We start from the raw sequence: 14,135 nt of genomic DNA, 5'->3' as shown, positions 1-14,135 counted from the left end.
CCCCGAGAGTCAGGCATGACTGGACTTAACGTCAAGGGGAAACCTTTACCTTAGACCCAATGCATCCTATTTATTCACTGATCAAAGCTTTTTATAACCATGTTTCATGAATTAATGCAACCAGTCAGCTTGTGGAGCACCCTTGGCAGGTCGTATTCTCTGCTTTTGTGCCGAAACCAAGAAGGTTTGGTTGTCTCTCCAAACAAGAGGCGATACAGACACTTGCCCGTAATTGCGCATAATTAGATATCTGCACCAATTAGTGTCTTCTTGGGGGAACTTTTTCTATGACTCTCCAGGGCGTGAAAGCAGGTCAAACAATCCCGTAATTGGATGAGCCGTTGGGGATTTCCAAGCAAATGGGTGAGTTTTCCGATTTGTCGTATAATACAGAAATGAAGGACGCCTGATCGCATGATGCGCATCTTTTAAATTAATAGCTTAACGTTAAAAAAATGACAAAGCATTCAATTCATGATTGGAGGGTCCATTCTAACAAGCTGAAATACCTCGCCTGGAGTTCATTCCTGGCAGAAAGGGCCTTAAGCTGCCGAATGCTGGGATGGGTTATTTATTTATTTGACACATTTATATGCCGCACCCATCGCAAGAGCCTCGGTGTGTTTTAGTTCTTTGGTGTGTTTTGGGGATGGCTTTCTTCTTTTCCGTCTCCATTCTGTCTCCTTCCTTTGCTCTATGTTTTAATGGCTCCAGGCCAGACCCAAAGATCACTTTGTTATCCTCCTGTGGAAATGTTCCTGGGTTAGCACTGAGGCTATTAATAGCTTCCCCATAATATTATATGTGAGGGGGAGATCTTTTATGTGCCCCTGGAGGGAAGACAGGATGTGAAAACGGCTAAAAGTTCACTCTAGATCAATCTCTTCTTTTCGGGTCCAAGATTGCTTCTGCTTTGCTGTGGTCGGGATTTAAGCTCTGATCACAGCTTGGGTTGGTCCGCCTTTAAAGCAACCATTCCAGGAGTTGTACCACTATATTTTTAATCCTGGTGTTTGCACTCGTGTGCTTGCATGCTCATGTACGCATATGACCTATTTTATCTTCTGTCTTTGGAGATGAGTAACCACTATGGGTACTTTTTAAAAACAGAATGAAAATGAGAAACTATTGAAAAGTAGTTGATGAGACCTGTGGAGAAATTTCAGTAAATTGACAAATGTTTCTGATCAGAGATATGAAGACCTAGGGTGGAAACACAGGAAAAATGGGGGCACATTGTTTTTAAGTGTGGTTTTTCCCCCCATTTTCTGGAGTCGATGGGCTCCTTTAGAATTGAGTGTGTGTTGTGGGGGCAGGACAACATGCCTGAGGGAGGCAAATGGGCGAGAAGAAAAGTCACCATCTACAAAGCAACAAAGCAGAAACAAGAGTAAGCTCCAAACAACAGAAGATCTTACTTTTGAACCCAAAAGAAGAGGGCATTACAACCCTGCACTTGGCAGCAAGCCAGTTTTCTTCCCAGCTTTCAAAATACATGTTTCAAGCACTCTTAAAAAATGGAACTAAAACCGGAGAATCTGGTAGGCACCACACTGGAGACCTGAAGTATTAGTGGGTAGTTCGAAAGTCTTGGTAATTTAAAGGCGATGCCGGCTGTAGAGGACCAGTCCCCGTAGCATCTTCTGTGTCCTTTTATGGGGTAGTGGTTGCATTTTGACTCCAGAGCCGGCTTTTGTACAAAAAGATGCTGGGTTCAAATCCAGGCATGTCCAGTGTAGCGAATCGGGTCTCAGGAGATGGGAAAATCTCGAGACGCCAAGGAGCTATTTCTTCAGGAGTAGCTTTGCGTGCTCCCCGTCTCCTTTTCTGGGTCAAAAATGCGGCCAGAGGAGCACATAGCTGCAGTTGGATCAATTCTGAAAGCGGCGGCATAAAACGCCCACCTTTGGTAGCTCGCCCAGGCAAAGACAGCTATTTATAGAATTCATCTGAGAAATGGGAGCTCTCTTTCGGCAAGGTTGCTTCTGCACAGCACTTCTTGCTGCAACCGGCTGGCGCGCATCCTGTTGAGTTCTGCTCATGCCGTTCTCTTGGCATTGCAAGACGACTGCTTGTTTTGGATTGTTATTGATTGATTTAATTGAACTATTCACTAAATGCATCGCATTGGCCATGCAAGGCATCTTTCTTGGCCTTGTGCCATTTTAAACTATGCCTACTAATGCAATTCAGCCTTTTTTCCCCTTGCAAGGAACTTGGGGGTGGCTCACATGGGCCTGGCAATTTTTTTCTCACAACAGCCCAGTGAGGTTCTCACTAGTCCGACCTCGCCTGGAGTCCTGTGTCCAGTTCTGGGCACCAAGATTGAAGGAAGATGCAGGAAAATTAGAAAGGGTCCAGCGGAGGGCAACAAAAATGACCCAGAGTTTGGAAATGCTGCCCTGTGAGGAGAGACTGAGGGAACTGGGCCTGTTGAGCCTTGAGAAGAGAAGGCTGAGGGGGGACATGAGATCCCTCTATAAGGACCTCAAAGACTCTCACAAGGAAGGTCAAGATCTCTTCTTGCTGATAGCAGAATGCAGGATGCAGAATAATCAAGTCAAGTTGCAGCAACCCAGACGTAGGCTGGACATCAGGAGAAGCTTCCTCATGGTCAGATCAATAGGGCAGTGGGACCAGCTGCCTGGAGAGGTGGGGGGCTCTCCCACACCGGAGACATTCAAGGGGAAACTGGGCAGCCTCTGAGTGGGATGGTGTGACGTGGCGTCCTGCAACCGCAGGGGGGATGGCCTTCAGGGCCCCTTCCAACTCTACTCTTCTATGATTCTATGATTTTATGAGCTAGATGAGACCAAGAGTCAGCGACCAGCCCAAAGTCACTTGGTGAGCTTATGGCTGAGCGGGTACTCTCCCGAGTCTTGGCCAAACCCTGCAACCCCTACAGGAACCCCTGTTCCTTGTAAGCCGCCCAGACCCTTTTTTAGTAATGGACGGCATGGAAAAATTTAAAATAAATAAAGCACACCATGGCAGGTCTCAGATATATCTAAAATTGCATGAATTCCACATGATTAGAAAGCTACTAAATGTGTGGACAAAGATGGGTGCCTTGGCGAGACCTTCTCTCTAGACCAGGTCTGTCAAATCGAACTTTCCACATGAGAGAAAAATATGATGTGTTGTTTTTGCAGTAGAATAGAGAGCTGAACCTGAGGCACACTGAGGGTAAGGATGTGGAGAGTTGAGCAAACACCTGAAGGATCGAAAGAAAAACTGCTGACAATTTAACATGCGGTTCTATCTAAAACAGGAACTGTGGTCAAGCACGGGAAACGGCAGCTGTGACGGAGAGGTTAGGCCGAATGCTCAGCCGAAGAAGGGAATGAATAAATAAATAAGGGCAGGGGGCTGCTTGGGATAGAGTCGAAGAAGGGAATCATAAATATGGGCAGGGGCCTGCTTGGGATAGAGTAGCGGGAGATATCAACAGAGGTGGAATCCATACAGTGCTTTTAGGCACTTTGGATAGGCTGTCAACCTTGCAGGACCCAGCCAGTGGGGAAACGAGGGAGGGAATCGGCACGCTGAGATAAGGATAAATACATCTGTTTGGCATTGCCCGGGCGTGTGCCTACTGAGATAGAACGGCCCTTTTGCGAAAGGTAAAATAAAAACAGTGCTGCTTGCGTTTCGTGCCGCTCCTCTTAGTTCTAACTTAAAGTGTGAGTGCCGGAGCCGTTTCTCACACACAAGGCAGCTGTTTGTCCAGCTTCACCAACCGCGGGCTCCAACTGCAGACCTTCCATGCCAACAGAGCAGATTCTCAAGTGTAAAATGCACAGAATGTGAAGGAACGCTTGTGTGCATGTTCTCGGGTGTACCGGTGTACGTCTTGGTGTGCGTGCGTCGGCGTGTCGCTGCACGTTCCTGCGTGTTTGTGTCCCTGGCTGTGCTTGGCTCTGCATGTTCCAGGGCACGCCTGCATTCGCATGCAGCCGGGTTGCACTGGCTTGTGCGCTCGTGCCGGTTTGACTCTTGCAGCCCGAGCCGGCATGGGAAGGGCTCTGCCTGGACCGAGAGATTCCGGGAACCTGCTGGTGGCTCCGCAAAGTGGCCGCTGCACGTATCTAACCAGCCGAGCATCCGCTGCCGCATTTCCTTCGAGAACGGTCCTCACTATGCCTGAGGGCAGCAGAGCAAAGCAGCGCAGAGCAGAGCAGGGGAGAAAAGCATTTCAGGTTTGTACGTGTGGCTAATTTTCCCTGTGCAGTGCTGCCTTTTCTGACTAAAACACACCTCATTTCCTTCCTCCCTTCCTTCCTTCCTCCCTTCCCTTCCTCCTCCTCCTCCTCCTCCTCCTCCTCCTCCTCCTCCAGATGCATCTCTGAGTGAGCCACGAGGATGGGGCAGGTTGCCTGGAAGGAACTGTGCTTGTCGCTCTTCGATTATAAAACTGAGAAATATGTCATTGCTAAGAACAAGAAGGTGGGGATTCTGTATCGTGCCGTCCAGCTGTTCATTTTGGCATACATTGTGGGGTAAGAGAACGCGCCGGGCAGCGGAGGACGGAGCGAGGGACGGGTCTGGACATTCTAGTTCTTAGTGCGGCAATATTATTTACATAATACCGCTGCACAAAGCTGATCTGCAGTGCTGAACCCAAGACGGGTGGGATAAGCAACCTGGGGAGGTGACCGTATCTAATACCATGTCCAAGATCGTGCCTTTGACTGGCTACAGCGCTCTGGGGTCTCGGGCAGAGAAAAAAAAACTGGGAGAACCGAGGACCGGAGCAGTGACCTTCCCCTTGCCAAGATCCCTTGCTTGTGAGGTTTGTGCTGGACAGAGTTCAAAAGTGGGGTGCTGGAGTGCTTTTAGTCCCAGCAGTCTGAGCCCAAGCGCCTGCAGGCCCCGATCCTCATCAGAGAAGGAGTGGGTGCTGGGGAGAGCTGGCACTCGGCTGGCGCTGCGGGGTTTGCCTCCCCTCTGGTGGGGCACCAGGGCCTTGGCTGTCTCCCAACGGTGCCGTGCCCACCTCGCTGGTTGAACTGGCTTGCCTAGCATCCTCTGAAGCAGAAGAGTACCCCTGAGCATGTCCAGAGAACATCGGTTCTCCCCTCCAGAAGAAATCTTGCCCTTTTCTTCGTCTGCTTGCCCTTCCATGGCTGTTTCAGGTGGGTGTTCATGGTTAAAAAGGGATACCAAGATGTGGACACCTCCATCCAGAGCTCTGTCATCACCAAGCTGAAAGGAGTCGCGTTCACCAACACTTCGGAGCTGAGCCAGAAGGTGTGGGATGTGGCGGACTACGTAATTCCTTCACAGGTGCAGACGCCAACTCAATTTTATGCTGTTCTGTTCGTTGTCAAGTGTTGGGCTGATCTGAACATAGGATTGGGTGAGAGTTTTGCGGGGTTCATATTTTATGGATTTTTTTACTTTGCTTCTCAAATAAAAAGTGCCTGGAGCAAAAGCGCTCCCCCCCTTTTTCCTTCCCTTTCCCTTCCTTCTTTTTCTTTTTCCTTTCCTCCTTTCCCTTGTATTTATTTATGTATTTGTATGTATGTATTTATTATTATATTTTACCCCGTCCAATATGAGTAACTCTGGACGGCTTACAGTATAATAAATACCTAATAAATACATCAAACCATGACAAGATAACCTTTCATCATCACAGTTCCTTGTCTGCGTCTCTTTTTTCTGAGCCCCCTTTCTCCTCCTTTTCTCTCCCTCCCTCCCTCTTGCTTCTCAGCCTGTTTTTGCAAAAATCCTTATCTGATCCTTTTCTGCTCTTTTTCTCTTTGCTCCACACCTTAAACTCCTTCCAGGGAGAAAGCGTCTTCTTCGTAATTACCAACCTGATCATCACGCCAAACCAACGACAAAGCACCTGTGCGGAGGTAGGCTCCCGAGCGCTTTCAGCCCCAAAGTTCTGCATTCCTGCTTTAGCGCAACCGGTAGAAATTCAACAGGGGCAGCTCCACACCCACTAGCACATCGGTCTGGTTGGACTGTGTGATCCACTTGCTGCTTCAGCAACAATTTGCACTCATTTTGTGCCTTCCTCAGTTTCTCACGTAAAGATTGTCATCAACTCACTGTCCATGCTAAGTGAGGCTGGCAGGAATTGGAAGCAATCATCTGGAGTCATGCCGATTCTTCATTTTTCTGGCCAACAGAATAAGCATAGGTACACTTTTTAACAGCTTTTGAATTATTATTATTAATCAAGACAGGTTGAGATTGTAAATAATTATTGCCGCAAGGGGAAAAATGTATAAATCAAATTACAGAAATGCAGACAAAAGGTAGGGAGAAGATTTCTGAAAGCAGATTTGAGAGACCGATTATGCAGTATCTTTTCCCAAACTAGCCCACTCTGGCCGTTTTGGATGAATTCTCCCAGCTTTCCTGACCATTGGCCATGGCGGCTGAGCGGGGAACAGATGGGAGTTGAAGTTGAAAAAAATCTTGCGGGTCCCAGTTTGGGGCAGCTGAATTCGAATGTCGGGCCAGGACTGGCGACATCCAGGATCAAATCCCCAGCTCAGTCATGACACTCACTGACTAACCACCTCCCAGACACGCCTGCCCCACAGAGTCGTCGTGAAAATAAACGAAGTAGAGGGGGAAATACTTTTGCCACTGGAAATTTCTTGGAGAAAGGGAAGGATATAAATGTTAATGGATGAAGGCTAAATAGCCCAAGCGCGATTCGGTTTAACCACACCTTCCTGCTTTCATTGTAATTGTGGTTTAGCACAGCCGTGTAACCTTAGATGGGCCGAGTTGTGTGAATTGTGAATTTTGTTCTGTTCTTAAAAATATCAGCATCGGTGTCCCCAAGGGCTGGAATTATAAATGCAATGTATCACTCGGTAAACAACCATAGCTTGGCTGAACTGGGTCGCCATGGCTCGACCCAACTATGGTTTGGTGTCTCATCCAGAGGAGTGTGTTCGCTGCCAAAAAGACAGGGTCCCCATTCTCTGGATGCTTGGCTGAACCGCATGACTTTGGTTTGACCCACCTGGGGTTTGGCATTCAGGCCAAGCAATTCCTTCCCCACCAACAGAGTCCCAGCATTCCGGACGCCCTGTGTTACCGTGACGGTGACTGCGCTTCTGGGGAAGCGGTGATTGCTGGCAATGGTAAGTCAGATGCTTTCGAAAGGTGTGCTTTCCAGGGGATTCACAAAGTTGGGTGGGAGGATAGGTGGGTCTGGAACCCACAAGCATTTGGGCTCCCTCAAGGTACATTTTCACGGAGAAATATCTGAGATCTTGTAGAAGAACTAAAACCGCCCCAAAGGAGCTTTCTCACCTGGATCACTACCATTTGTTGTTGAAACAAATGTTTTATTTTAGAAATTCAAGGCAGCAAGGAGATCATGACAAAACATCAGCACATCCCCCATAATCATGCCAGCACCTCCTATCTCTTTTTCTGCTAATGGTTTTATAACTATTCTTTCTGCTGGCAGCAAGAGGGGGAAGGAGGTATTTACGCCACAGCTGCATTTATCTATCCTTAAAAACCGAGAGGGGGTAATAACGGGGTGCTGTGAACGGCTCATTTTGCTGTCTGAGAAATACAATTGCAAAAGAGCCAATCAAAAGACTTGCACATGTTCCCCTGTGCAGCACATGTGAAATGGAGCACTTTTAGCCTTAAAACCTCCCCTGCAATTTGAGGGAAGGTTGGCATTAATACAATTTCTTTCACTGATGTATCCATTCTAAATGCATCTCTCTAATTGCGGCTGAGAAGGACGGAAGTCGGCTCTTTTTCCAGGTTGCCACTTTAAAGAAAAAGGATTAAGATTGTGAGGAATCTGTTGCAAGCTCCGTTTTGCTCGGATACTGCAGAGCAGCTGAGAGAGAGAGAGACAGAGAGAGAAGGAAGGGCAGTTTGATGTCCTGCCTTCCCCACACCCCCTTTCCAGGGGAGCAGCAGTCCTTGCCCCGTGTGATTCTTGTGAATAAATGTGTTTGCCCCACAGGTGTCAAGACGGGCCGCTGTCTCAAAGCTGGGGCCAACAAGAGCGGGACCTGCGAAATACTAGCTTGGTGCCCGGTGGAAAAGAGGGGCAGACCCAAGTTAGTGGTTATTTTTCCAACTTGTATCCAAACTTTCTTATCTTTAGTTCTCCTTAAGTACTCCACCTTTTTACTAAAGCCCACCATTTCATGCATGCATGACTAATCCAAGGAATTTTTCTTTAGGAAACCTCTTCTAGCAAATGCCGAGAACTTCACTGTTTACATCAAGAACTCCATCTGCTTCCCCAGGTTTCATTTCTGCAAGTGAGCTGCTCTTCTGTGTGGTTTTGCCTTCCTGCAGCTTGGGAATGAAGCCTGGGAATATTCAATGGGATTAAGATGGTTCTTATGTTACTGGAGTCAGTTGCCCTTCTCCAGGCTTACTTGTATGGCCAGCAGGAGCGAGATGCAAATTCTCCCATGGAATTTGTTTCACAGCTTTTGTGCCATTTTCTCCCCTTATAAAGAGCTTGAAACTCTCAGAATGCTTTGCTCCTGGTGGTGAGAGTGTTAAGCTTAAAATTCATGGATATTCCCTGAATTTTACCACACCCCTTTCTGCCTTGGCTCTGCCCCTGCACCACCGGGCTTCTCCGTAAAGGCATTCTCCGGACTGGTTTAGATAGTCGTGTGGCTCCGGGTGGGTGTTTCTGTGCTTTTTAATTTGTTCCATCTCCCAATACAGAACCAACGTTCTCGAAACCAAGGACGACACCTATCTGAAGACATGCCGCTATGGACCGGAGCACCCATACTGTCCCATATTCTTGCTGGGGAACCTCATCCACTGGGCTGGGAATAACTTTCAGGAAATGGCATCAGAGGTACAGAAATTTCTCCCCACCGCTTGCAATAGCTCAGTGGTCTTGGGCCCAGTCCCTGGCGTTTCCAGTTATAAAAGGCAGCTGACGGTGGGAGGAACCTGCCTCTATCAAAGACCTTAGGAGTCAGGGGAGAAATACTGGGTTTCATGGACAAAGTCTATGACTGGGATGTCCCAGGAGGACTCCTGGCTTGGACTCTGTTGGCCAAAACAAACAGTCAAACCCCGAGGTTTGCTGTGAATCCCCAGAGAACTTCCTGGGGTTCTCAGCCCACAAAAGCAACTGTTCAACTCAAGCTTTCTGAATTTTAGCAGTATAATTTGGAGCACGGGTGCAGAACGTCCAACCACGCAGGGTTTCTAGTGGCCGTATACCACCTCTTTTTTCTCCAACCCAGCTTTTCCCAGCCTTTGGTACAGCTTCCTCCCCCATGTTGAAAGGTTGAAATGTTTCCTGATGCCCAAAGCACTCCAGAGGGGTGGGGCACTCCACCGATCATCCCTGGCTGGGGGAATGGGAGTTGTAGTCCCACTCCTCTGGAAGGCTGCGGGCAGGAGAAGGCTGGTGCCAGGGATGGGGGCTGTGGCTTTCAGCCCAGAGAACCCCACGGAAGAAATGTGCTTCCCTTCCTCTTAAGGGCGGCGTGATCGGGATTCAGATCAGCTGGAACTGTGACCTGGATAAAGCAGCATCCCAGTGCAACCCACAGTATTCCTTCAGCCGCCTGGACAGTCGGCTTACGGAGAAGTCCGTCTCTTCTGGATACAACTTCAGGTAAGGGAAGAGGGAGAGGACAATTTGACTTGACTTGGATGAAGCTTTTCTCCCAGGTGTATGTGAACGGGGTGAAGTCCTATACATGCCTGCTCAGAAGCAAGCAGACTTTCCTCCTGGGTAATTTAAGCATAGGATTCTGGCATTAAATGAGGAACTACTCTGATTACTTATTTTATTTATTCCTTTTATTTTATTTGTTCTCTGTCTGTCTGTCTGTCTCTGCCTCTCTCTCTCTCTCTCTCTCTCTCTCTCTCTCTCTCTCTCTCTCTCTGTGTGCATGTTTCCCTTCTACCCACCTGTTTTCGCATCTAGTTTCATTTCTAGGAAGACGGAGGCAGCTTTCCTGAGCACTCATGCAGTTGCTGATCAGCTTAGAATTCTTTATTTGGCATAAAGATTTATGTATTGCTGGCAGTTTTGCAGTAAATAAGCGCCTCTGTCTTCCTCTCATGCACAATTTGTGACCAGATGTGCAAAACCTCAGACCTAAAACCTCCGGATGGCCTCACCCCTTTCCCCCAAACTCAAATGCTTTGACGGTTTCCAATGTCTCTGTGTTTTTCTTCATTCTTAAAGGTTGAAATTCTCCTCAGAAAGCTGAAATTCTGGCAGCAAAACCTTTGAGTTAAAATAAGCTGCCTTTTGTGATCCTCGCCCCCTTCTTTTGCTTTCAGCCCTGCCCACTCCTGGGATGAACCCTCAAAATCTGGAATGAAAAGAACTTCCCATCCTTTATCAGGGCATAAAAAAGGTAAAAAAGTTTCTTTCTGGTTTCCAGATTTGCCAAGTATTACCGGGATGCGGCTGACGTCGATTTCCGCACGCTGATCAAGGCATACGGAATCCGCTTCGATGTGATCGTGAATGGCAAGGTGATGCGCGCTCAGTGGGAAGCTCCGCGCATCTCGCAGCTTTGTGTCCTGAGTGTCGGCCTCGCTTTGTGAGCCCCGCTGAAAAGAAGGGCGAAGGATGGGCTCCTTGCTGTCCTGGGGTCCAGTGTGGGCATCCCCAGAATTGAAAAAGATCAGCCAATCGGTCCCCCACTCACCGTCCCTCATGGCTCCCCCTCTTTCCCCTCCAAGCACTGGGGGGTTTTCTGTCCCTCTGAGGGCTGAAACACCTCCCCAGGGCTTGGTGACTGATCGTAGGAACTGGATGGGAAAGGAGACTGCGGTATTGTGGCCCAGCCCCTGTTGCCTTCTGTCCCACTCCCCCCGGGAGTCACCCGAGCAAACTTCGTGGCCCTGGAGCTCAGCCCTTGGGCTGAAAATTCGGCACCCACAGCTTGAAAAGTGAGAGGGGGCGAGGGCTGGTTCTGGCAGGACTTCCTCAGCAAGCCTTGAGTCTGATGCCAGCCGTCACTGGCGTCTGGTCTGGAACGCTGAGAAAAGTGTCTGAAGGAAGGCCTTCTTCGCATTTTTTTCAGGCGGGGAAATTTAACATCATCCCGACGATCATCAACGTGGGGTCTGGCCTAGCACTGATGGGGGCGGTAAGTCACAGGATGGCGCCTTGATCCTGCGATTACTGATCGATCTGCCTCAATCAATCAACACGTCTGTATTCTGCACTTCTTCACTTCCAGATGCTTGGATGTCTGGCCTCACAAGCCCAGAATCCCAGAGTTGGAAGGGGCCGTCAGGCCATCGGGTCCAACCCCCTGCCCAATGCAGGACTCCCAGTGAACCCACCTTTCCCAGATGGCTGTCCAGCTGCATCTGGAAGGCCTCCAGGGTGGGGGAACCCACCAGCTCCCCAGGTCACGGGACCTGTGGTTGGGCTGCTCCAACTGGTCTTCTTGATGTTCACCTGGAACCTGGCTTGGACCAACTGTGATTCCATGCCCTGCACTCTGGGGCGATCAAGAAGGGATTCTGTCCTTCCTTTTTCTGACAACCCGTCATGCACTGTCCTATCTCCCATCCGTCTTCTTGAGGCTAAATGTGCCCAGATCTTTCAACCCCTCCTGATAGAATTTGTTTCCAGCCCCCTGGATCATCCCTGTTGCCTTCCCTGGACCCTTCCCAGCTTGTCTGCCTCTTTCTTCAACTGTGGTGCCCAGGACGGCACACAGTATTCCAGATGAGGCCTAACCAGTGCTGACTAGAGAGGAATTAAGGAAAGGATGCTGGGAATTGTAGTCTGTAATCTATGCCCAGTTTTCCCAGGTTGGAAAAGGCTGGAATATGAATAAGGATCTTCTGATGAGATCTTTAAGAGAGTAATCCTGTGGGAATAGTAAAGAGAAAGTTCGAAGCAGAGGAACCACTGTTCCCAGTGCACTGCTGAGCTGGGAATGGCCAGGGCAGAAGGTGCGTGGGACCGAGGGGGCTGCCTGTATGTGAAAAAGAGATCTATAATATCCCCTCCCGGCGTGTCCCTGCACCGAAGGCTCAGCTCGAGCCAGGCAGGATGTAATCACACTGCATTGTTCGGATCTGCAGGGAGCCTTCTTCTGTGACCTGGTGTTGTTGTATCTCCTCCGGAAGAGCAATTTCTACCGAGGCAAAAAGTACGAAGAAGTGAGGTACGTCGCCCTCAGGTGTGTCCATGCTACAATGGAGGTTTTTTTGAGCTTGCCACCAGAGGGGCTTTCTTCCCTAGTTGTCTCCCCTGATGTGGTGGAACTCCTAAGCAGTTAGAATCCTGCTGTACCACGTGGCATGGATTGCAAGACACACGGTGGCCTAGTTTTTCCCAGGGGTCCCAGCAGAGCTAATCGGAGGCTTCCGGGAAGGGCGAGGGATGGGCAGAGCGAACAAAGCCAGGCCAGTGGTGTCACGGTGAGGCCAAGCAGGGTCTGTCAGGACCCCAGACCAAGCCACGGGCAGCGATCACTCAGGAGGGACATTTTCTCATGGCCCCTCCATGACTTTGTCTCTGGCAGATCCACAGCGAAGCCTTTACCGGCAGGGACCGTCAACGGGAACCAGAGTGACCATTCCTTGTCTGGGCTCGACCAGGTGAGCCAACTGCAGACTGTCGAGACCTAACGCTGCGGCTGATGGCTGCAAGCCACTCTCCAAGACTCAGCCAACAGTGGAGGTGTCATTTGCTTCGTGGAAAGTTGGGTGGTCCCAGGAGAGGATGGCCGAGATCGGCCCTTCCAGCTGCGCAGAGCCTTATTTTTCAGGAGAAGTTCTGTTCCTTGAGCCAACGGAGTCCACATGGATCAATGCAGGATGTAACATTTAAAAAGCAATCCCCAAAGCCATTGTATTTGTGTAATGGAGTCACGGAAGTAAGTATTTTGGTGTAGCGACTGGGTAGCCATGTTCAAAGTGGCAGGGTCCTTCCATTTTGGGCTGCAAAACTCATCAGGTCAAAGGGTTATTTATGCTTTGTGGAGTCAGGTGACTTTCGTTCTTGGATGGACAGAACACTGAGGATAAACGCCTTTGACTCACCTTACAGATATGTGTAAATATTTCTGGAAGAAGAAGGTGTGTCAGAGATTAAAGTCAGGTGCTTTTTATCCTTCTAAATCATCTGCATTCCATCCTGCAGACCAGTTTGCTTGATTTTAACCAGACTTTCTGGAACACACTCTTGCTGTGGGTTCCTACGTCAGGCCGCATCCAAGAGTCTTTAAACTTAGTAAGGAAATTGTTCCACCGACAATGGACACGTGGACATCTTACATTTGGCCTGTGTGACTCCGGATTTCTCTGTTGTGGAAGGAAGAGGCTGACTTCTCAGAAGAAGATAAGTTTTGCAGTTCAAAGGTTTCACAGCCTGCCTGCACGGACGGACGGTGTGACACGCAGAGAGAAACACAGCGACTTCTGGTGCCATCCCGACTCTTCCACCTTTAAGAATCACAGAGGCGGTCTGGTTGCCAGTCGGTTAGCTCCACAATTGATGCTGGCTGTTAAAACCATGGGTGGGCACAGGTAACTGTTCAAACCACAAGCTTGCACTGATGCTACTGTGATAAACCCGAAGGTGGAGCTGTGATTTTGAAAGGCAGAGGCCGTGTCCTTTGATGCCAGGAAACGACACCAATCTCCCCAAACCATCTGGACATCTTTTGTTCCTTTCACTTTCTAGATCACTGTTTCTTTCCCTGCTTTCCATTTCACCAGAACCAAGAAACTTTTCATGAGCAGAATGCTTTGCTCGCTTTCTTTAGGACTAATCTCCTCTTTACTTTTGGAGGGCGTCTTTATTAAGAGGCAATGTCTGAGATTTTCTGTGTAAGGTCATGCATGGAATAATAGAAGTTGAAAAGCATTTATATATGACAAACTTATTTTCTGGCTTTCTGATGGGTGGGATGTGATCAGAATGGGAAAGGATCTGAGATAGAATCATTTTTTTAAAGGAAATGCTCTTTTCTTCCCATTTATCTATTACTATTATTATTATGTTACATTTCTATTCTTTCTTTTTCTTGCAAGGGATCCAAGGTGGCTCAGTATTGATATCAGTCTTTGTTTTCTTACTGTGAACAAAATGTGAAATGTACCATAGCAAAGGTGATTTCAGGGCATTTAAAAGGGCAGAAATTATTCTGTGCCATGCCGAA

General features: G+C 48.6%; 1 protein-coding gene across 4 annotated transcripts in view; it reads left to right on the top strand.

The window, feature by feature from the left end:
* P2RX5 (purinergic receptor P2X 5) overlaps positions 1–14,135 on the top strand; it is a 15,418-nt gene extending 1,283 nt beyond the window's left edge. Inside the window, exons 1-13 of one of the 4 annotated variants that reach the window (XM_044430211.1) lie at positions 2,751–3,623; positions 4,338–4,499; positions 5,136–5,286; positions 5,793–5,864; positions 7,040–7,115; positions 7,967–8,063; positions 8,190–8,270; positions 8,692–8,830; positions 9,468–9,604; positions 10,386–10,479; positions 11,034–11,099; positions 12,052–12,149; positions 12,495–14,135. In XM_044430211.1, the coding sequence (XP_044286146.1) occupies positions 4,363–4,499; positions 5,136–5,286; positions 5,793–5,864; positions 7,040–7,115; positions 7,967–8,063; positions 8,190–8,270; positions 8,692–8,830; positions 9,468–9,604; positions 10,386–10,479; positions 11,034–11,099; positions 12,052–12,149; positions 12,495–12,600 (1,254 nt within the window). In that variant the 5' untranslated portion in view covers positions 2,751–3,623; positions 4,338–4,362 and the 3' untranslated portion in view covers positions 12,601–14,135. Of the gene's footprint in view, positions 1–2,750; positions 4,200–4,337; positions 4,500–5,135; positions 5,287–5,792; positions 5,865–7,039; positions 7,116–7,966; positions 8,064–8,189; positions 8,271–8,691; positions 8,831–9,467; positions 9,605–10,385; positions 10,480–11,033; positions 11,100–12,051; positions 12,150–12,494 lie in introns of those variants that run through there. The other 3 variants (XM_044430213.1, XM_044430210.1, XM_044430212.1) reach the window with 3 other exon arrangements.

This window comes from Varanus komodoensis, unplaced genomic scaffold, assembly GCF_004798865.1.
Source record: "Varanus komodoensis strain SLA01 unplaced genomic scaffold, ASM479886v1 scaffold20_1, whole genome shotgun sequence".
Taxonomy (NCBI): domain Eukaryota; kingdom Metazoa; phylum Chordata; class Lepidosauria; order Squamata; family Varanidae; genus Varanus; species Varanus komodoensis.
This window is presented reverse-complemented; position numbering and strand designations above follow the sequence as displayed.